Source organism: Mustela putorius, unplaced genomic scaffold, assembly GCF_011764305.1.
Source record: "Mustela putorius furo isolate JIRA1106 unplaced genomic scaffold, ASM1176430v1.1 tig00003850_pilon_pilon_pilon, whole genome shotgun sequence".
In the NCBI taxonomy this organism is placed as follows: domain Eukaryota; kingdom Metazoa; phylum Chordata; class Mammalia; order Carnivora; family Mustelidae; genus Mustela; species Mustela putorius.
Window position 1 is genome coordinate 16,603,751 of NW_025422002.1, and position 21,967 is coordinate 16,625,717.

The 21,967-nt window shown below is 48.4% G+C and overlaps 1 protein-coding gene across 3 annotated transcripts in view; it reads right to left on the reverse strand.

Moving 5' to 3' along the window:
• EEFSEC (eukaryotic elongation factor, selenocysteine-tRNA specific) overlaps positions 1-20,251 on the reverse strand; it is a 246,705-nt gene extending 226,454 nt beyond the window's left edge. The window contains exon 1 of one of the 3 annotated variants that reach the window (XM_013055144.2): positions 19,880-20,250. In XM_013055144.2, coding sequence (XP_012910598.2) covers positions 19,880-20,195 — 316 coding nt within the window. In that variant the 5' untranslated portion in view covers positions 20,196-20,250. Of the gene's footprint in view, positions 1-19,879 lie in introns of all 3 variants that reach the window. The other 2 variants (XM_004738634.3, XM_013055151.2) reach the window with 2 other exon arrangements.
• Positions 20,252-21,967: the final 1,716 nt, after the last annotated feature.

Here is a 21,967-nt window from a genome sequence, read left to right on the forward strand (position 1 = left end):
GAAGGACGTGGTGCAAATCCAGGCCTTTGCAATGAGCACATGACTGGTGCTAGAGGAGTAACCGTGGTCCTCCTCCAGGGCTCACTGCTGAACCCACATTCTCTCAAGTTGTGAAAACAAGCTGAGAAAGCTTCTCCCAGCACTGAGATTCCCAAAAGCAGGAACCATATCTTTTCCTAGGGCTTTCCAAAGCCTGCACTGTGTCAGGATGGCAGAGCCCACATTGCTGGTACTCATTAAACGGTGAGCAGATGTTGACTTTTATCAGCCCTCCCAAAGAGCTTCCCCCCTCAACTCTAGCATCTGTCAGCTTCCACCTGGCCTGACACCAGTCCAGCTTCACCAGAGGTCAGTCCCACTTTCTATCCCTGTGCCCATCTTCCTTCAAACCTTGCTCACCATACTGCCCCGTCACCTACAACCCTGGCTGCACAGTGGGACCATGAGAGCACACTGCTGAGAGCGCCTGCTTGCCGGTCTATACAGCCTGTACTCTGAAACTAGCCATGAGGCTGGCACCTGGCACCTTCATTTGAGGGGGGAAAAAAGCAACAGGAAATGGTGAAGAATTTGAGACTAGAGACCACAAAAGAGGAAATATTCCTAGCAATAGAGCATCTCCACAGCATGAGATTTAATCCCAGGCTCGGAACCTCAGAATGACTTTGGAGAAAAGGGGGGCTTTGTTGCAGTACAAGTTGAGAGAGGAGGGGGAAGAGGAGGAGAAGTGGGGGGAAGGGGAGGGAGGGGAAGTGGGAGGAGGGAAGAGGAAGGGGAGGAGAGGAGAGGAGGAAGGGGAGGAGGGGAAGGAGGAGGGGAAGAAGAAAAAGAAAGAAAAAGAGAAAGAAAGAATGCCGATGATGACATTAGACAGGAGAGAGGCCAGCTTTGTCCTGCATCCTGTTGAATAGCCAAGTAAAACAATGAATCTATTTTTTTCCCTCCTCTTCTTTGCCTTAAAAAATTCAAGAATTTCATTTCCTTCTTTGAAACATAGCTCTTGCATAATTCCAGTGCTCTTTCCTGCTGTCTGCAATGCTGAGGGTGTTTGACTCTCCCCAGCGACCTCAGAAGCAGAGGCACTCCGGTGCCAAGCCTCCCAGTGCCGGTCCACAGGCCACAGTGGCAGTGAGCGAGTGAGCGCGGCCTCCATTCACTGTGCTTCTACCACGCACCAAGAAGGCTAACTGCATCACAGTCGCTACCGCTAACCCCCACAGCAAACTCCAGAGGTAGGCGTTATTCTTTTCAAATGAGCAAAGAAACTAAGGTTTAGAAAAGCAAAATATCCACAGTCACACAGTAAGCTAGTAGAATGGCCCAAATCCCCTATTTAAATCTTGCCTCTCTGAGTCTGGAGCACAGGCCTTTGCACTGCAGCCTCTTCACTCCGGAAAGTTCCGTGAGACGAAGTCTGAAACCTCCTTCTGGATTTGCCAAAGGCAGCTATTAATTAGGCATGACAAGCAATGGACCAAAGTTTACAGTGTTTGCAAACTTAAAAACATTTCCTGGCTCCAAAATACAGAAAGCAAATGGTAAAAACTAGAATTACTCCAAGCTGAATTAGATTTCTGCTACGACGGAAGATGCCAGCGGTACACTGAGGAGTCAATGCAGACAGCTGTACGTATAAACTGTATTTTATGCAGGATGTCAGCACATTTTACTGATGTTCATCTGCTTTCTAGGCTGCTGGGGGGTGGGGGGCTCCGGCCACAAAGGTCTCAAAGCAGCCTTCCAGTTTCTCTGGACCTTCTCACCAGAGGGTACTCCCACCAGGCCCATGGGCAGCCCCTGAGGAAACAAGAGAGGGGACCGCTTCTGACAGCAGAGGCCACAGCAAGCATTTCCTACAGGAGGCAGGAACAGCTTTCCCACCCTCTTCAGAGCTCCTAACCCCAAAAGACTGCTGTGCAGTTGGATGCACGTGGCCACCCCATCCAACTGAGAGCCTGTGGATCAGGCTGGAGCGAGAAAGGCCTCTGAGCCCATTTGCCATCCTCCACACATGGGCACAAACCACCCCCGGCGCTATCTTCATCTGGGGACTCCATTTCCAGAGGCACTTCCTCTACTTCCAAGTCTTCCACGGTATTGGTAAATATTGATAATTACCTCCAAATGCAAACGCAAAGCAGTTTGTGTTCTGAAATGCGGATCATAATTCAAATTGGAAGCTGACACTAATCATTTGATGCTCACTTGAAAAGACCAGATAGGCCGCGCAGGAACATTTCAGTAGGGGGAACGATAAGGAGAAGGGAAATAAAAATTATTGGTATTTACTCAGCCTGCAATGCTTGTGGAAGGAAACTCTTTTAAAAGGGAGCACTTCAGAATGGTTATTCAATCTGAATTTTACAGATAGCACTGGAAATATTTTCTCACAGAATGCATTCTATCTCTACCATCATATCTCGCCGGTGTGCCGTTCACGTCTTTCATTGCAGGAATTCTCACTCAATTTTGCTCCATTATGAGCTGACGGTGACCCAGAGTATACAAGGCATTCAAGAATCTGACTGGAAATTACTACCAAGGAACATCTGTCCCATTCCCCGCTTGCCAACCCTGCCTTAGGGAGTGAAGATGGAAAACAACCCAGAATCCACACACAGAAACAACTTTTTATTCCCTTTACAAACTAGGCTGCTTTGGAAATTGAGGGCCCCAGCATTTTTCAGAAATTATGTTCCTGGAAAAACATGGCGTGAGCCTCTTTTGAAAGCCTGCAGCTCAAAAAACCTTCCCTTCCTACCCAGACCCTTCTAATAAAAGCCAGGACAGGAGCTTCATGGGGAAGCAAACAAGAAGGCCACCCATGGTTCTCCTCCCTCGGTGCTGTCAAATTCAAATTCTGGATGAAATCCTACTGATCAATTAAAGACCGTGAGGATGTCACAAATACTAATATATTCCGCAGGGTACACGGCATCTATCTTATAGACACACTCACTTCGGAAGATTTATGTTGCGATTAGAAAAGATTAGAAGAAGACATCTGATTTCATATAGGGCTAAGCTTGGGAACCCAGCTTTTCTTGATGGCTATCAGAGGATCGAGGCGGCAGCGCAGCACTCCCCCCACCCACTTAGATTTCATTTTGTCTTGTTGCAGATGCTAAGAGGGCTGAACAACAGACACGCTTAGTGAATCAAATAAAAGGACGACCGTCAGTGCCTGTGTCCCTAGCGTCATGTCCAACAATCCCCTATGCCCACGGGCTTATAAAGGGGTGAGAGCCAGAGGGATCAACATCACAGTAACTGCTCCCTACTACGTGCCACAAGCTTTACGGCCATTTCTCAGCTACAACCGCCCCAAGCAAGATAACCACCTGCATTCCGGGTGCACAAACGGGCTCATAGAGGTGAAGGGGCACTGCCACTGGAATGCACAGTGATGGCCACTGCCTGCCATCATCTCTGGCATTTCCTCAGGGCACTGGCTCTGGCAGCCGCTGTTGCTGTACACTAAACTTTTTCGGGTGTTAACCTGTGGCAGGTACCTAGGACCCACAGTTCTAGGCTGGGGGGAACAGAAGAGGTGCGAGCCCCCAACTCTGGCACAGGCTGCAATCCAGAGGGACAGGGGCTGCCCATTAATACACATCTTTCTGGCCTGAAAGCCTGTACCAAAGAGCACGGGAGAGTTGAACGCAGGTCAATCCTTATACAAAAGCGGATGTGGCCTATTTGAGAGAGTAGATTGTGCCCCCGAGAGGCAGGGAGATCACCTTTTTTCTCTCCTGGAAATGCCTTGCTCTGGTTAATACCATGAACTTGCAGAGAAAGGTTGATAACTGAAGCCCATATCTTCAAATGTTTTCAAAGTTAAGTCAGATAATCTTTACACTGATGTGAAAGGGGAAGAATATACATTTGACCTCTTGCTTCAAACAAAAACCTTTCCATATGGTTTTTAATTAGAAAGCAGTGGTTTTGCTTTTGCAACACTCTTTAACCTCTGCCATTGTAGGTACAAGGCCGCAAACTGTACTTTCGTTTGATTAAAAAAAAATAAAAAATAAACGCTGAAAGTAAAAATATTTTTCTTTTTAGGGAAAGAAAAGATAGCAAGCAGCTATTTTTCGGAAGGGTCAGGAGCTGAAAGGCATCTATGGGAAGCCATCATGGCTGTGGCTTACAGTTTATTTTGTCTTGAAAAAGTCCGAGGTCATTCTAACTATGTTGACCTGCTAACCTACACACTGATCATCTCCATCCAGGACCGTAAGCAAACACTGCCCTCTTGTGCACCGAACAGTCCGGGAGTTGGCGTGGAGATGGGTTCCACCTACCGCCCTGTGGCCAGCTTGCAACTGTACAGCTGCCTCTCCGGGCCTGGAGATGTGTCAGGAAAAGGATGACACACATCTGTTACCAGGGCGCTTGCTAAAATGTCCCCAGATTGCCTTCCGAGACAGATTTTGAGATAAAGAGGAAGAGAGGAAGATTCAGCTGAAGAAATCAAACCAAAAATAACTGCCTCTTATCTTTCCTAGAAAAAATTCATTCCTCGAAAAGAAACTATTGGTTACTGTGACAAGTTTTCTCATTATATACTTTTAAAAACTTTTAGGAACAGATAATGAATCTACAATAACAAGTATACAGTGCTTTTTTTTTTTTTTTTTTTTTTTTTTTTTTTTTTTTTTTAAATCTGGGAATTATCTGCTAGGCAAAGAGATTCCATTTGATTCCAGAAGGGGGAAAATAGGCAAGAAGAACCCAGGTTGCTCTTTCTCAAAGGACTCCCCCGAGGTTCAGTGATATGGTCTGCTTCTTTCTGATGAACCCCAACCTGTTAGAGTCACCTGGAAACATTCTCCTCCAACCTGGGGACATGGCTATCCCCAGAAGACCAAATTGACATCTCAAGAGAGCTTTAAAGGATATGAACTACTGTCCCTTATTAAACAACTTGAGAAAAATCAAAGGAAGAAAAATACCCACTCAAGTCTGGGGCCAGGCCAGGCCTCCTTGGCAGGAACCTCCAAGGCAAAGATCCTGGTCTTCTCTAAATGGGTCTCCAGTTTCAGTTCTGAACCACAAACCATCAAAATATTGAAACCACCCCTGTACCCTTCTAGACACAATCCAGGATGGGCCAGATCTCCTGCTTAACTCACTTCTGGTGGAGAAAGAGAAGGCAAAAATCTGCCCCCAATGCATTACCTTTAATCCAACGGGTACCCCAAAGGAAAGGGAATGGAGATAAAGATTTAGGGGCATGTGTTCCATGGGCTTTGACCAGGTCTCAGAGGGTGGGCTGGGTACTGGCGACTTCAGCTACTTCACTTAACCATTTCTGATGTCCAGTGCTTGGTTTAGTGCTTTAGGAATGTATCCTTAACCTTCATAAGCAACTACTGCTTGTAGTTCATAAGCAGTCAATGTGAAATGGCCAAACACAAGCACAGAGGAGGGAAGACTGGTTCACTTTATGCCAGGATTATCTGCCAACTCCTATTCTCACCTCAGCCCTTCCCTCTACCATGGTCAGAAAATGAGGGGCACCAGAAACGGACAGTTCTTAAGGGGGGGTAAAAGCCAAAGGTCAGCCACACAGAGACCATTCGCCTCCAGAAGGCTGGTGGTGTTCCTCCTCCTTGCTCTTGGCCCTCATCTCAGAATGACAATACATGCAGATCCTTTATCCTCCAGCCACGGTGAGGCTGCCTGCGGCTCAAGTATACGCATTCATCCAACACGCCAGCCCCACACCGGGAGTCTGCTGCGGAAAACAGCTCTGTACAGTCAGCCAGAGTGACCCGCTTACTTGTACCACAGTCCCCACCTTCCTCCTGTCTCAAAACCCTCACGCGTGCCACTCCTTCCCAGCACTCCAGGGGCTGCCACGGCTCCTGTCCAACCTTCCGATTTTTGTTCAAACATAACTTCCTCAGAAAGGCCTTCCCCAGCTTCCAGATAAAGGAGGCCCCGCACATCCACCTGTCCGTCTCTGGGCATTGTGCGCTGTTCTTCGCAGCAGTATCCCAATGTCCAGGGCTGCGCAATCCCGCTTACTTCTGTGGCACCTGCCTCCCCCACTCCCAGGTGCTCAGCCTTCTTCCCTGACCACCAATGGAAACCAAACCCAACTCCTAGCTCTAGATTGCTCTGGACCTGCTGAATGAACTGATCGATGGAATGACACACCTTTTCTTCTACAGTGTCTGATCTGATGGAGAGGGGCCCCCTAAGACACCAGAATCTTGAGAAAAGAAATGAAAGAAAGCTGAGGAACCAGGCCAGGTGCTCAGACAGCCCCCAGCCTACTGCAAGAGTAGGTGACAGAACAAACCAGTTGCTGCCTGGGTACACACCAGGAACGTCAGATCTCTGACACTGCAACAGCCCAGACACCAGCTCCCGAAGGCCACAGGGGCCTAGGACTGTGATGTTGCACATTTTCAGGTTTCTTTTGGGCTTTCCCTCAAGAGAACACATGAAGAACTAAATGGTGAAATCAGCTATCTGTTGAAGGTGACTCAGGAGTCTTGGGGGCAGCCAGCGGGAACAGCACCACGATGTCCCTACCCTCCTGCACCAGGGAGCCCTCTTCTCTTTCCCCAGCAAGTGTCATATCCTTCAAGTATTCTGTAATAGTATGTGAACTCTAAGTTCACATCTGCCCTCCCAGGTTCATAAGAACTGGTGCTCCAGGAAGCATATATTTAGGAGGAATTCTGGGCCCAAAGCTTGACCATCAGAGAGAGGATCCTCTTTCTGTCACATTGTCAAGCCAGACCAGGCAGAGCCAGGGTCACCCACTGGACAGTGAACGCACCCAATGCACCTCTGGAGGGCCTCCTCTCCCTTCACCTTCGAAGCCTACTTGCAGAACACCACTGGTGCAGGCCACGGGCTTGCATTATGCTCATTTCCCCATCCCCAAGCTCTGGGGCAAGTTTAAAAGTCCTCGTCCTGTCTCAGAATCAGGTCTGAATTAATACCCTTCCTCAAAAGAACTCCAGTAGCAAAGTGAAAACAGACGCACTAGACAATGCCCTTTGAAAGCCCCAGCAGGGACGACTGGTGACAATGCAGCCCCTGGCTCTGAAAGAAACCTTAAGGTTAAAGGTTCACAGAGGCAGAAGAATTACCAAAGTACAAGTTTGTTCAAATTTCCTCCGGCAGATTTAAACAACCAGGGTCAAGCTGAAGATTGCTGGCAAAAACCTATGAGACAACCCAGCCCCTTTGAACTGTGTAGAGAAAGGAAAATATACGGTCTGGGAGGGATCTATATTACAGCTTTTAAAAATGGTCTTGAAAAGGTCACCCCTGTTAACTCAAAATCAGCCCGTTGAAGGATGTTTGAAAACTGCCTCTAAAACAACAGGGCTGCCGGGCCCTCACCGTGTGCGGTGAGCAGCACTGAGGTCACCGTGTTCCCGGCATTAGTGTGCTGACCCTCTGTGGGCCATGAAATTAACCATCAGCACGGCAGAAATCTGCTCCGAGTTAAACTACTTTGCTACGCAAAGTGGCCTGAAAATGAAATACGAGGACTGAATTTCCACTGAAAGATGAACTTGTCTAACCTCAAGGCAGGCTTCCTCCACTGTGAACTCTGTATGGCCACTGGTTCCAGGCCCCCCAAGAGGGTGGGTCAGTGCTGCAGGCAGTGGGAAATGACCCTTATCCAGCCGTTCGTTCATTCACTCATGTCTGCATGCACCAAAGGCTGACTCGGGGCCAGGCCAGGTCCTGGACCCCTGCACACAGAGGTGAATGATAACAGGCTCCTGCCCTCAAAGGGGATCAAGTCCAGTGGAAAACATAACCCGGTAAACAGAAAATGACAACCAATGGGGAGAAAATGAGATTCTAGGGTATATATAGGATGTCAGAGGCCCTGGAATAAGGGTCACCTAATTCAGGCTGGGGAAAGCCAACACTGAGGTTTCCCTGAGAAGGGCATGTTGCCTGATGACACAGCCATCAAGAGAATGTGATCTGTCCAGAGACCTGCAAGTAGTTCATTAAGCCAGGAGTCCTGAGAGAGACAAAGAGAGACAAAGAGACACAGAGCCATCATGAAGGGCTGATACCAGACATGCTGAGGAATTTGGCCTTTCTGCCAACTGAGGGCAATGCAAGACTTTTAAAACAGGGAGGTAAAATAGCTACATTAGCAATTTAGAAAGAGTTCTTGGCTACAGAGGGGAGAATAGTTTTAAGGCGGGGGGGGGGGGGCTGGAATCAGAGAGACTGTGAAGGAACACTGTACTCATCCAGCTGGGCACCAATGGAGGCCTGTCCTAAGGGAGCAGCTGCAGTGATGGTGAGGACACACAGGTAAAAGGACATGCAGGAGGGACAAGACTTGGTCACCAACTCATATGAAGGAGGACACATTGAGGATCATTTCAAAGGTCATACCCTGAGGCACCTATGTGGCTCAGTCAGTTAAGCATCTGACTCTCAGTTTTGGGTCAGGTCATGATCTCAGGGTCATGGGATCGCCACCGCCCCCCTGCCCCGGCCCACACGGGGTTCCATGCTCAGCTTAGAGTCCACTTGGGATACTCTCTGCCCCTCCCTCCACTTACATTCTCTCTAAAATAAATAAGTAAATCTTTAAAAGAAAGAAAGAAGAGAAAAAAGGAAGGGAAGAAGGAAAGATGGAAGGGAGGGAGAGAGAAAAGAGAGGAAAAGAAAAGGTCATGCTTTAGGAGAGTGGAGGTATCATTCCCCAGGAAGGTAAGGAAGTGAAGAGGGCGGTCTTGAAGATGTGGGGTCTGAGGCCTGTGATATTCACTGATGAGGAAACCGGCCCAATAAGCAGATGGATCCACAGGTCTAGAACTTTCCAATGAAATTTAATTAAGACGTCCAGTTGCTCAGTTGCACTAGCCACAGCGCAAGTACTCATTGGCCTCACGTGCCCACAGCCACCAAGCTGAATGTTCCCATCATCACATCCCCTCTGTTGGACAGTGCTGAGCAATGCCCTGCAGAGATTTCTGAAAAACTGGCCCTCGCAGTCAAAGTGTCCATCAGGCCTCTCCTAGCCACGCTGATGGCTGATGGGCACAAGGTCTGTGCTGGTGAACACCAGCTTCCCTTCCTGGTCTTTCTACCTACTTGTCTGTGCAAATGCTCAAGAAATAGAGGTCTTCTTCTGTAGTCTTTTTTTCTCTAGAGCATAAGTTCTGAGGAATATCTCTGAACATGCCCTGGGTCATCATCATTTCAGAGACTAAGGAACACTGAGCAAACACGCGTGTGCACACATGCAAGCGTCTTTGGTGCTTATGGCATAAGGCCCTGAAAATCACCTAGAAATGACCACAAGCAGAGCTATTTTTTTAAGTGCCATACTGCAATGGAACTGGGAAGGCAGAGCTCTAGTCCCTGTGTCAGATGACCAAGGACAAGCCACTGACCCTCCCTGAGCTTTAAGCAACCCAAATAAATCTACAATAAAGGATGAAGCTGGGAGGCCAGCTAGGGCAGGTTCCTGAGGCCACACAGGTCAATGCTAGCAATTCCAAGCACTAATTTTAAAAGAAAAAAGTCAGGTTTATCTTTAGGTAACACCTGTGTATGCCACCAAATAAATATCCTCAGGAAGTAGGTTAGAGACAAAGGAAATTATTTTAGTCTTCCTGAAGGCCCCAAGACAAGAGAGGCATCATCACAACACAGGAGATAGGGAAAGGGGGAAAGTCAACTTCTCTCTTAACAGCAAAACTTGTTTCTTCTCCTGCCAAGAGAGGATCACCACATTAACTAAGTCCTTCCCACTCCCTCCCCACCCAGCCAAGGCCACTTCAAAGCAGCAGGAGCCTAATCTCACAGCACAAGGAAAAAAAGACCCAATTAACAAAAAAACAAAACTCAAATAATCCAGGCGAGAATGGAAGCTGAAGTCTCTATTTTTGACAAATTGACTTGTATATAAACCGCTCCTCAGGAGCCATAGTTCCTACCAAAGAAGGCATGAGCTAAGGTCTGAGAGCAGCTTCCCAGCAATCCAGATTTTCTGAAATCAAATTGGATTAGACCCCCGCTGAGCCAGTTACTGACCTCTGGACTCTCGCCTAGTGTGGGCTGCACAATGGAGAGGGAAACTCCTACCCCTGGCTGGCAGGGTGGAGTGAGATAATAAAGGGCCTGGAACTGTGGCCAGCAAGACAGCAGAGGTTCCCAAAGTGTCCATTCCCCCCCTCTCCCTGTGAGAGGCAGACATGCCTCAGCCCCCACTTTGCACTGCCATGTCTGCACCCCCAGAGCCACACTGTCCCTCCTAACAGTGTCCATTCTGTCTGTGGTCGCTCTCCCTCCCTCTTCAAGCTGGCTCTGTAACCCTCGGTCAGAATAAGGGATGCATGGCCCCAGACCACTTGGCACAAGCCCTCTCTTCCGACTCTTCAAAAGCTGGCAGGATCTCCCAGCTTAAAAACCATCCACCTGCCTCCAACTACAGGCTCTCCAAGCTCCTGAGCTCTGGGGCCCCAGGGTCTCTGCAGCTCAGCCTCATACCCTGCTGCCTCCTGTGAGCTCCACACTCTAGCCCTTCCTTTGCCCCTATGTCCCTGTTCACTCTGAGTCCTCCAGCAGGAAAGCCTCTCCTATTCCCACTGGGAAAATCTCAGCCATCCTTCAAAGCTCTGACAAGACAGCCCCTCCTCCTAACTTGCCCATGACCCTTACGCCCTGGCCTTACCTCCTCCCACTTCTCCCACTGACTGACCGCCCGCTTCTTGAGCCAGATCTGCTCTCACACCTCCGACTGCTCAGGCTGCACCCTGGGTCTGCTCTGCCCTCTCTTGTCCTCTGCCTGGAAACCTCTAGGTCATCCTTCCAGGCCCTGCCCAGGGTCCCCTCCTGAGGGATGCCCTTCCTGCCTGTCCCAGGCAGAGGCACTCATATCCTAAGCTCCTCTTTATGAAGCCCTTATGACTCTCCGTCTTAACTGGCTGTTGGCACTGCCTCCTGCTCCTCCCTGGTCCTCCGGACCATTGAGTTCCCTGAAGACAGGCACGTCTGTATCTGCCCTCACATCCAAACAGAGTGTACAATATATGTAGAAAAGTAGAAGCAGCTACCCTGTGACCCAGTAATTCCATTCCTAGGTATATGCCAAGGAATAAAAACATATGTCCACACAAAGATTTGTACACAAATGCTCACGGCAGGATTGGGCATAATCACCAAGAAGTGGAAACCATCCAAATGTCCTTCAGAAGATGAGCAGGTTAAAAAACAGTATACACACATACTGGAGTACTACTCAGCTATACAAAGGGATGAATGCAGCTGGGAGGTGGAAGGGAAAGTCACTGTTCAATGGCTACAGAGTTTCAGTTTGGGTTTGTTTGTTTTGTTTTGTTTTGTTTTTTTAAGATTTTAACTTATTTAACAGAGAGAGTGCACACATACGCACAAGCAGGGGAAGCAGGAGAAGCAGGCTCCCTGTGGAGCAAGGAGCCCAATGCGGGGCTCGATCCCAGGACCCCAGGGATCGTGACCTGAGCCAAAGGCTGACACTTAACCGACTGAGCCACCCAGGTGCCCCTAAAGTTTCAGTTTTTTAAGATCAAGAGTTCTGGAGATGGATGTCACTGGACTGTAAACTTAAAAATGGTTAAACAGTTGGAACGCACAAAAGGCTCAGTCAGTTAAGCATCGGACTCTTGATTTCAGCTCAGGTCATGACCTCAGTCAGGGTGGTGGGAACGAGCTCCGTGATGGGCTTCCTGCTGAGCATAGTCCGCTTGAGATTCTCTCTCTCCCTCTCCCTCTACTCCTCCCTGCTCCTTTCTCTCTCCATTTCTCTCTCTCCACCCCTTAAAAAAAATGGTTAGATGGCAAATTTTATGTAATATTTACTTTACCAGAATTAAAAATAAATTTTTTAAAAATTTCTCTAAAAAAGGGATGACGTGTATCTACTCCATGCTACAACATGGAAAACCTTGAAAATATCACACCAATCAAAAGAAGCCAGATGCAAAAGGCCACATGCTGGATGATTCCATTTTTATGAAATGTCCAGTAAACACAAATCTGTGCACATGAAGTAAATCAGTGGCTGCATGGGCCTAGGGGAGGAAAGAACGGAGAGTGACTACTAATAAGTCTGGGGTTTCTTTTTGGTTTTTTTTTTTAAGATTTTATTTATTTATTTATTTGACAGAGAACACAAGTAGGCAAAGAGGCAGGCAGAGAGAGGGGGGGAAAGCAGGCTCTCTGCTGAGCAGAGAGTCCGATGCGGGGCTCGATCCCAGGACCCTGAGATCATGACATGAGCCAAAGACAGAGGCTTAACCCACTGAGCCACCCAGGCACCCAGGGATTTCTTTTTGTAATGATGAAAATATTCTCAACTTGGATTGTGGCAAAGGCTCTATGCAGCAACTCTGGGAACATACTGAACACCACCAAAGTATACACTTGAAATGGGTTCATTTTATGGTATGTGAATTATATCTCAATAAAAATGTTTACAGGCATTACTGGGTATCTACTATGTGCTAGGTCCTGGATTGGCCCTAGAGCTACTGACATAATTCAGATGTTGTCTCTGTCCCTTAGATACTTCCAGACTAAAGGGAATACTTGAATAAGGGGAAGCCAGCCACTGCAGCAGAGCAGGGGAGACACAAGATGCCATCTGACCCTAGGAGGGTTCATTCCTGCTCCTCGCCCCACCCTGAGGTGGCCCCATTCCTGAGGCCATCTCAGAAATGTCAGACTCCACCTCACCAGGATGCAGGCTGCCAGATCACCCAGGCACCAAAGCTACAGACACTGTCACCTTGAGCACAAGTTGAAAGGCCTCCTGGTCAAAGGGAACAGACCCACACTCCAAGACAAGGGAGCCTCACTCCTAGCCTGTCCGAGACTCTAGCCAACAACAAAAAAAATGACTGAGCAGGGAATATGTCTCAGGGATTAATTTACGGGTTGTTTCCTGGGATGCCTGCCCAAATCTTATTCCAACCTGGATGAAGTGATTTTTGAAGAAAAACCCAGGAGACAAAGAAGATAGAAAACAAAGGAGATGCTAAGTAAAAAGCTTAAAAGCAATTAATTTTAAATGATTACAGCTTTACCAAAAGCTATGGCTATGATTTCCTTCTGACTTTGATTATAACCTTCCAGCAAAATATTTGCCTCCAGAAGGCAAAGTCTTTGCATTATTTTCTATTCCTAGCATGACTACAAAAATATTCTTTGATTTAACATTTGATATGTTTTGTTCTCAAGGGCAAGCCCCATGAGAAGAAAAATGTACCCCACAGAATGAAATATGACTACCTGTTTCCATTTTTCTTTCCTGTTGGTTCCTGCTCGAATATTCTGCATTAATTTAAACTCAAGCTGCATCTCCAATGTTATGTTACCTCCACACTGTCACCCAGACCAAAGCAAAGTCACCTGCCACCCAGCGCCAGGCGCACGGCTACAGACAAAGCTCAACTTGAGAGTCTCCTAGAGACAGCAAAAGGCACTCCAACTTGGAAGGAGATAGGGAGGGGTCAGAGAGTGATAAGGTAGCAGACAAAACAGAAAAACCTGTATTTGAAAACAGGCACACTGGACTCTGCGTGCAGCCAACTTCCTACTGGACATAGAGAGGCTGTCAGCACATTAACACAAGAGACACCAGCGTCAGGGTCCACTTCACTCAGGGGTTGAGGGCATCCCAGAAATGGCATCGCAGACAAGAATCTTCTGTTACAGTAAGATCACCTTTTAACAAAGAAGAAAAAATCAAAGGCAGCGCTCCCTGAGTGAGCATGAAGATACATGGAAGCAAGGCCTGGAAGATTCTAGGAGCTAAAGAAGTTTAGGTTAAAGAAGCATTTCCAGTTATATCAACTCCTTTAAATACGTCCCAATATTTTAGGGCACATATATATGAACATGATACCATAACAATGTATTGCTGCGCAGATTCATAAAAAGACTAGAGGTAAAGAAAACCAAAATCGGGATTTTTGTGTGGCTGGCTGGTTTTACACTAGCATAATGCCCAAATTCCGTGCACCGCCAGGCCCCTTGCTGTCTCGGCTTCTGTGGCTACTGCACTGCTTTCTGGGCATTATGTGCAGGTGCCCAAAGGGGAATGTATAAAATCTGCTTGATTTAATAAAACAAGCCAAAGGGACAAGCGCTTTCTCTGCATCGGCACCAAGAGCGCAGAGAGCTGGAAAAACAGAGAAGGCAAAGTAGCTTAAGTTTTACAAAGAGGGTCTCCTCCGGGGGTTTGCTGAATGTTTTCCCTCCAAAGAGAGTAACCAAGTCAGACTTACAAGGCTGTGGCAGCTGTGGCAGCTCTCATCAGCTCCACCTAGGGAAAGACCCAGGGACCCAGAGGGTCCGAGCCAGGCAGGAAGCACCACTTAAATGGTGGGCAGAGGAGGGAAGGGATCAGGGCGACAAGTACAAGTCGTGGCAGAAGAGCTGTTGTTCATTAACAACTGGAACAAAAGACCAGGAGACAATACACTGTTAATCCTAGCAGCCACAAGAGGACTATAAATTGCCAAGCCAAGATACCAGCATTTTTCAGCTCTCCTCTTTCCTGCCAGAGTTAGATTGAGGATGGGTCCAAGTCCCTCACCCCCACCCAAGTCTTTAAAACATACATTACTGAATCTTTTTGAAGTTCTAGCCCTGAAAGATTTATACTCCAAAATGGATTAGAGAAAAATACTGCCCTGAAACACTACTATAGGGGGCCTGAGTGGACGGATACACTTTTTCATTCCCATTGAGAATGCCTGAGTAAGAGCTGTGTGGTCAGATCAACACAGGTTCAAACCCAACCCTGACACTTAGGAACTGTGCTCCCCACCTGACCTCTCTGAGCCTGCTTTTTCACCTGTAAAATGGGAATATCACCTCTTACTTCACCAGATTGCTTTGAGTGTTAAATGGGGGAAAAAACAGCTTAAGGGCAGCACTAAATAAAAGCTAAGTACTACTGTCACTATTAACCTCCCCCTGGTACCATGGAGTTTTATCTATGGCCACATGGATCAAGCAGATAAAGCCCAATTTTCTCTAAGCTAAGAAAGGAATCTTTGGGTAGCGAAAATACTTTGCGGGGGGGGGGGGGGGTAGCAAGAGAATCAATGAGAACTGGCTTTAATATAAGATATATTAAACTTCAGAGATATCATCATAGAACTGAGACAATCATTCTCATTTCCTTGTACTAGAGCTAATGTATTCAGCAAGGGGTCTAAATCACTCACAACGAGCCAGGAATTCTAACAAGACCCCAGTCTTCCAGCAATTCCAAGTACAGGTGCATTGCCTGCCTGGGACTCTTGCATCATCCTAAAGCTCAGGCCTGATCTTGTCACAACCCTGTTTTAAAACGCTGCCAAGGCCCTTAGAAGAAAGCTATGCTAAGGTGCAGTGCCTGGGTGGCTCAGTGGGTAAGCCTCTGCCTTCGGCTCAGGTCATGATCTCAGGGTCCTGGGATGGAGCCTCACACTGGGCTCTCTGCTCAGCTCAGCTCTCTGCTCCCCCTGCCCCGCCCACTGCCTGCCTCTCTGCCTACTTGTGATCTCTGTCAAATAAATTAAATCTTTTAAAAAAAAACGAAAAAAAGAAAGAAATCTATGCTAAGGGCCTAACCTAATCTAAGTTCAACAACACTCAGCACTCTAGAGGCTCTGGCCCACCAACCCTTCTACCTTCATCTTCATCACACCTCCCCACATGCCATGCTGATTTCTAGCCACAACTAAATGCTGGCCATTACCTCCAACTCCGAAGGACAAAAAGGCAGGTTTAAGCCATGGAGCCCTGGCTCCTCCACCATTTCCTTCACCAGGAAAGCTCTTCTTTCCACCCATCATGTCCTATACCCCACTGCCCAGCAAAGTTGAGTTATTCCTGCTTTTGTCCTGTATGCTAAAAGCTCTGATAGGTCACTGGGCACATTTTGACAGCACCCTCTCCCTAGTGCCTTTAGCTCCTAGAGGGAAATAAGAAACATGCATAATGTACCGATTATAAGCCAGGCCCCATGCTGATTGCTTTCTGTCCACTAACCCATGAAGAATGTTCTTTGCTCACTTTTACCATCCAGCCCAGGAAGTGGGACACAGCTTCCCCCATTCAGACTTACCACATGCCTACCACACACCTGGCTCTGGCCCAAACGCTGAGAATAAGCCAGTCATGATTCCTACTCTGCTCTCATGGAGGACAGAGACAGTCAACAAGGAAACACATAGAGAGTTATCAGATAGTGAAAAGGGTTGTAAGGCAGTAAAATAGAGACATGAGAAAGCACGTGGGGCAGAGAGTTGAGGATACTTTGGCTGGGCAGCTCAGAAGAGCCCTCTTGACAGGACACTCGACCTGAGATATGAGTGAGGAGCTGGATGTACCAAAGAGAGGGAACAATAGGTGCAAAACTAGCCCATTCAATAAGTAAAAATGAGGGCAGTGAGACTGAAGGTCAGGGGCAAGGGATGAGCTCAGAGGAAGACGGAGGCCAAATCGTGGGTTCTGCAGCCCACAGAGAAGAGGCTGGCATTTTAAGCACAAAGAGGAGCTGCTGGGAAGTGTTGAAGCTGAGCGCTGACATGAGAGTTCTCGGCCTACTGTACGGAAATGAAGTAGCAGGAAGAGGAGGGCAGGCAGTCCCTGAGAAGGTCCAGCATTGTAGCAGACCAGCTGCCAGAGGCAGGGATTTGGCCTCTGGAGCAATCTCAAAAAAGCAAAGACAACTATGGATCTATGATCTATGAGTCACGAGGGGAACTAAAGGTGTTAACCAGATTCAGGTTAGGGGAGGCAGAGTTAGGTAAACACCAGCCCAGGGTACTTTATACTTTCCAAGCTTCAGCTCCTTTATCAGAAAAATAGGCCTAACACTCCCACCACTTGGGGCTGTTGCACAAATGCAAGTTCTTAGCAACAGACGTGGGCCAGAACAGGTACTCAAATGTGGGTACGCTTTCCCTCACTTTTCTCATTTCTCTGAAAAGGGTGAGAATCTGATCTATGGAAGGAAGGATAGTGGCAGCCGTGGTCTCACCATTCCACTGTGTTCAGGTTGCATTTTAATGCCTGTAAGAAGGTAAGGAAAGGGATGCCTGGTTGACTCAGTTATTAAGCGTCTGCCTTCGGCTCAGGTCATGATTCCAGGGTCCTGGTGATCCAAGTCCACATGGGGCTCCCTGCTCCAGAGGAAGCCTGCTTCTCCCTCTCCCACTCCCCTTGCTTGTGCTCCTTCTCTCACTGTGTCTCTCTATCAAATAAATAAATAAAATCTTAAAAAAAAAAAAAAGGTACAGAAAGTCTCCTCACTCAGGAGATGAGAGTAAAGAAGAGCCATGATGTACCTACAAGAAGAGAAAAAATTCTTCTTCTTTTCTTTTACAGTTTTGCCGTCTAAACTAAGGAACTGCCAAGTCTTAGAGTCATTAAAATTTGGTTATATAGGATGAGGCTGGCACCTGAAACATTTTGTCCTACAAAGAGCTTCTCTATACATGGATATATTAGAAGGGGAGCAGGGGAAATATAAAGTGATTTGAGGAAGCATGGCAAAGAGCTCCAGCTTTGGGACCAGGGGTACCTGGTGTGCCACTTACCCGCAGCCTCCCTACATCCCAATTTCTTCAACTATTAAATGGTAACCACTGCATTCCTTGCAGAATCTACCTGGGGAAGTGGCAAACATGGGAGAAAAGCAAAGCCAATAAAGAGCTGTGTGGTTGCTATCTGCCAGTGTTTGGAAGGCCCAAAATCAGGTTCAAAGAGCACAGTTAGTACAGGGAAAAGCTAGGTCTCCTGCCCAGTCTGACTCAAAAGCATGCCCTTTACTATTCACCTACACTCTTTACTAAAAAAACAAACAACAAAAAACCCTAAAAGTGACTTCTTATTTTACTTTAACCTGGCTCTTCCATCTCCAACCCAGGCTGGCTCAGAGTATATGTCTGAAGATGTACCTGGACTCGACTAAACAGAATTGTTAAGAAAAGGGGAAAAGAGTAGAGAGGATCACATGACCCTTAACATTCATCTGATGACTGACACACAACTTGAATAGAAGACTTTAGACTGTGTGACCTTGAGCAGGTCTCTTCCTATGAGCCTCCACTTCCTCTACTATAAAATGGGGAAGTGACCTCAGACTGCCTGCAGCATTGAACAGCCCGGAGGTAACAAAGATTAAAGTACTTAGTACACTCATCACTACAGCTGGGACCCAGTATGCCCAGAGACCAATGTGGCCATCTGCCACCAAGCCAATAAAACCATCTGCCCAATATATATTCCCGTATGTGCTTGTAGGTGTAGAGAAGATTGGAAGGAAAGACAAGGCAGTGGAAAACAGGAAAGTAACCAAATACTTGGGTCAGCAGTGAAGAAGAGACTTCTTTTAGCTGTTTACCTTTTTGTACCAGATGCTTCTATTATTTTATCATTTTCCTCTAAAAACAGAGCATGTTTTAAAGCCCTGTCCACAGATTTAATTGCAGTAAAAACATACCCAGAAAAGTAATCCACAAAGGTATAATAGTGGCTTCCTCTGGAGAAAGAGGGGCCATTACAGGACTTTTACCTAATCTGAAAAGTTCTATTTCTTCACAAGCAGAACCTATCCATGTATTACCTTATAATTAAAAAATTGATTAAATGGAACATTTTTGAAGGGCATTTTGGCAGTACCTCTCATGACTGAAAATTCATGTGCTCTTTGCCCAAGCCAGATGGGTTCCAGCAGCATATCCTACAGCCAGATCAGCACCCCCACCAGTCTTGTTCTAGAAAATTCACTGAAGCATCATTAGCAAAAACTGAAAATGACGTTTAAGTGTCTATCATTAAGAGTTAGTTAAGAAAACGTTGGCACAGCTGTACGATGGGCTTTTATATGACCCTTAAAAATAATACAGCTTTTAGGGACGCCTGGGTGGCTCAGTTGGTTAAGCAGCTGCCTTCGGCTCAGGTCATGATCCCGGCATCCTTGGATCGAGTCCCACATCGGGCTCCTTGCTCGGTGGGGAACCTGCTTCTCCCTCTGCCTCTGCTGCCACTCTGCCTGCCTGTGCGTGCTCTCGCTCGCTCTCTCTCTCTCTGTGGCAAATAAATAAATAAAATCTTTTAAAATAATAATAATAATACAGCTTTGGGGGCGCCTGGGTGCCTCAGTCCGCTAAGACTCGATTTCTGCTCAGCTCATGATCTCAGGGTCCGGAGATGGAGCGCCACTAGGACTCTGTGCTGGGCGTGGAGCCTGCTTAGGTTTCTCTCTCCCTCTCTAAGAAACAATAATAATATAGCTTTTTGTGTGCAGATACGGAGCCCTTGGTGTTGACTAAGTGTAGACAGCGTTACCGTTTTGTGAAGAGAGAGAAGAGGGGGTTTACGAACAGCGGGTATGCTTGTCTTTACGTGGAGTTTTTCCGAAATGACACAAGGAACTGGGGCAGCGGCTGACGGTGGTTGACTAGAAATGGGAACCAGGAGACCAAAGAACGGATGAGTGCAGACTTCTTTTGTTCGCACTTTTCACATAGACCCTTTCGGCAGTCTTTTGGGGGTTTCTGACTTGTTCGTGTACTACAAACTCCTCTTGAAAACAAAAACCAAAAACCATAAACCCAACACTTTAGGGAAGCACCTTCCTGCGCGGTTGTGCTGGGTGGGAAGCGCTTCCACGTCAGCCGGTCGCGAGTTCGGGTCCCAGAACCCCCGATCGCTTGCCGGCGGGGCCTCGGGCGAGCCCCGTCCACCTCTCGCGCCCTGGGCGGGGCCCTGCCGGGAGGTGAGACGGTCCCCGTTCCCCGGCAGCGGCTCGGGCGAGCTCGAACACGGGGCCCGGCCGCTCCGCCCAGCGTCCCCGAGCCCGGCTCCCGCCCCGGCCCGCGCTCACCGCCAATGATGGTCCGGATGAGGGAGGCGTGCCCGGGGCAATCGACCAGCGTGACCTGAAGCTGCGGCTCGCCGGGCTCGGGCTCGGCTCCCGACGCCGCGGCGGACGCGGGCAGCGCCGCCCGCAGGCGCGCGGGCAGCGGTACCGAGAAGCACGAGAAGCCCAGGTCGAGCGTGATGCCGCGCTCGCGACTCTGCGGCTGCTTGTCGAAGGCGGCGGTGGAAGCCGTGGTGCTCAGCGCCCGCGCCAGCGCCGTCTTGCCGCTGTCGATGTGGCCCAGCACGCCCACGTTCACGTTCACCCGCCGACCTGCCATGCCGCCGCCGCCGCCGCCCGCGGGCCCTCCCCTCCCGCGGCCGCCACTGCGGTCCGGCTGATTAAGCCGCCCCCCCGCAACCCGCGCGCCGGGCAGGCCCGTTCCGGCCCCGAAGCTTCCGCCCTCTCGCCGCCCGCGGGCGCTGCCTGGTACCGCGCAGCAGGAGGGGGCTCCAGGGGCAGAACTTGGCCGAGGTCGCCGGCCGTGGGGCTGTTGTCTCACCTGGCTCCTGCCACCTGATGCCTCAAGGAAATTGAGAACGGGGCGGGGGGCAGGGGGCGGGGTGGGGGGGGATCCGTCCGTCCATCCATTCAATCGACAGGCTGTTATTACGTGCCTACTTATTCAGGGCACTGGGATACAGACGGTGCTCTCTCCGCGTTACACTGTATTGGGGCGGGGCGGAGGTCAGACAGTAAACCGGTGAACTAACGTCTGAACCAGACCATTTCAGAGAGGAAGAAGACTTCCAGGCAAAATTAAAGCAGAGTTTCAAAGGACTAGCGCGCCAAGAGAAGGGAGGACAGCTAATTTACAATGAATGGCCTGGGAAGGCCTGTCTCCAGTAGCTGACGGAGCTGAGGCTGGAATGTGGAGCAGGAGCCAGTCGGGGGATTCTGCAAAAGACTGTTGGAAGGTGGCAGAAAAAGATGTCATCTCTGACCCTAGAGTTCTGGCCCTGCAAGTCTGCAGCCTGGCCTCGGGAGGGGCTGCAGAGCCCCTCATAGTATGTAAAATGCTATGCTATGTGCTCCTACTGGAGAGGGTACAGGACTCTCACACAATTATTGAAGTGTCTGGAGCCACTAAAAAGGTTTGTCAGCCACAGCCGACAGTCAGGGGTCACCAACAGGGGTCTTCACTGGCTAGGCTGATGACTCAAGAAGAGAGATTGGCAGGGCTTAAGATGCCCTTGAGTATGGAGGCTGGAGATCAGAACAGTATCCTGCCTTGAGGAAGCCACGGCTCAGTTCCAGCCAACTGATACAGGGTAGGAATGGCAAGAACGCTAGCCCAACATGGCCCATCTTCCCATTTTTCAAGAGAAGAGAGTGTTTCTATATGAAATTTCTATATGCAATCTTTTACATGTCAGCCACTAATTTAGCTTTTCATTTAAACACTAAGGTAGCCAAGCACAAAATCCATTCAGTTCTGCCTGGCGGCCAGTTTGCCCTCTATGATGAGCAGGGTATAGTCATACTCAGCAGTAACTGCTCCCTGATGCCTCCTGGGGTACAGGCCCTATAATAGCAACAGAGTCCCTGAGAGAAGCAGACACGGTTTGTTCAATCCCCCATGCATCCCAGAGAAGAGGAAGACGTGTGTTGGGATAGCTAACACCATGCAATGCCGCTCTAGGAGACACACACACAACACAGGTGAAGATTTAGGGCAGGGGTTTAGAGAAGGGCCACTTCTGTTTGTCAGGCACATGGCACTCACCTGTGGAAAAGTTACTGCTAGGTGCTTGCACACAAAATAGCAGTACAGAAAGAGAAGACACTGTATGGTAAGCTTACTCTGAAAATGTCTTTCCAAGTAAAGTACGGTTTTAGTCTGAAACTATGGTCTTCTAAAATGTCACAGGCAAAAGCTCTGGAGAGGCAGTCATGGGCTGTGATATTGTGATTTATAGTAGGAAATATTTATTTGGTCTTACTCCTGCTCCTGACACAGAACTCCAAAAACCCTTGGAATTTCCCGTGATGACAGTGAGAAAGACGTCTTTTGTTATGTTCCTGAGGTGACTTTTGGAAAGCACCTAAGAT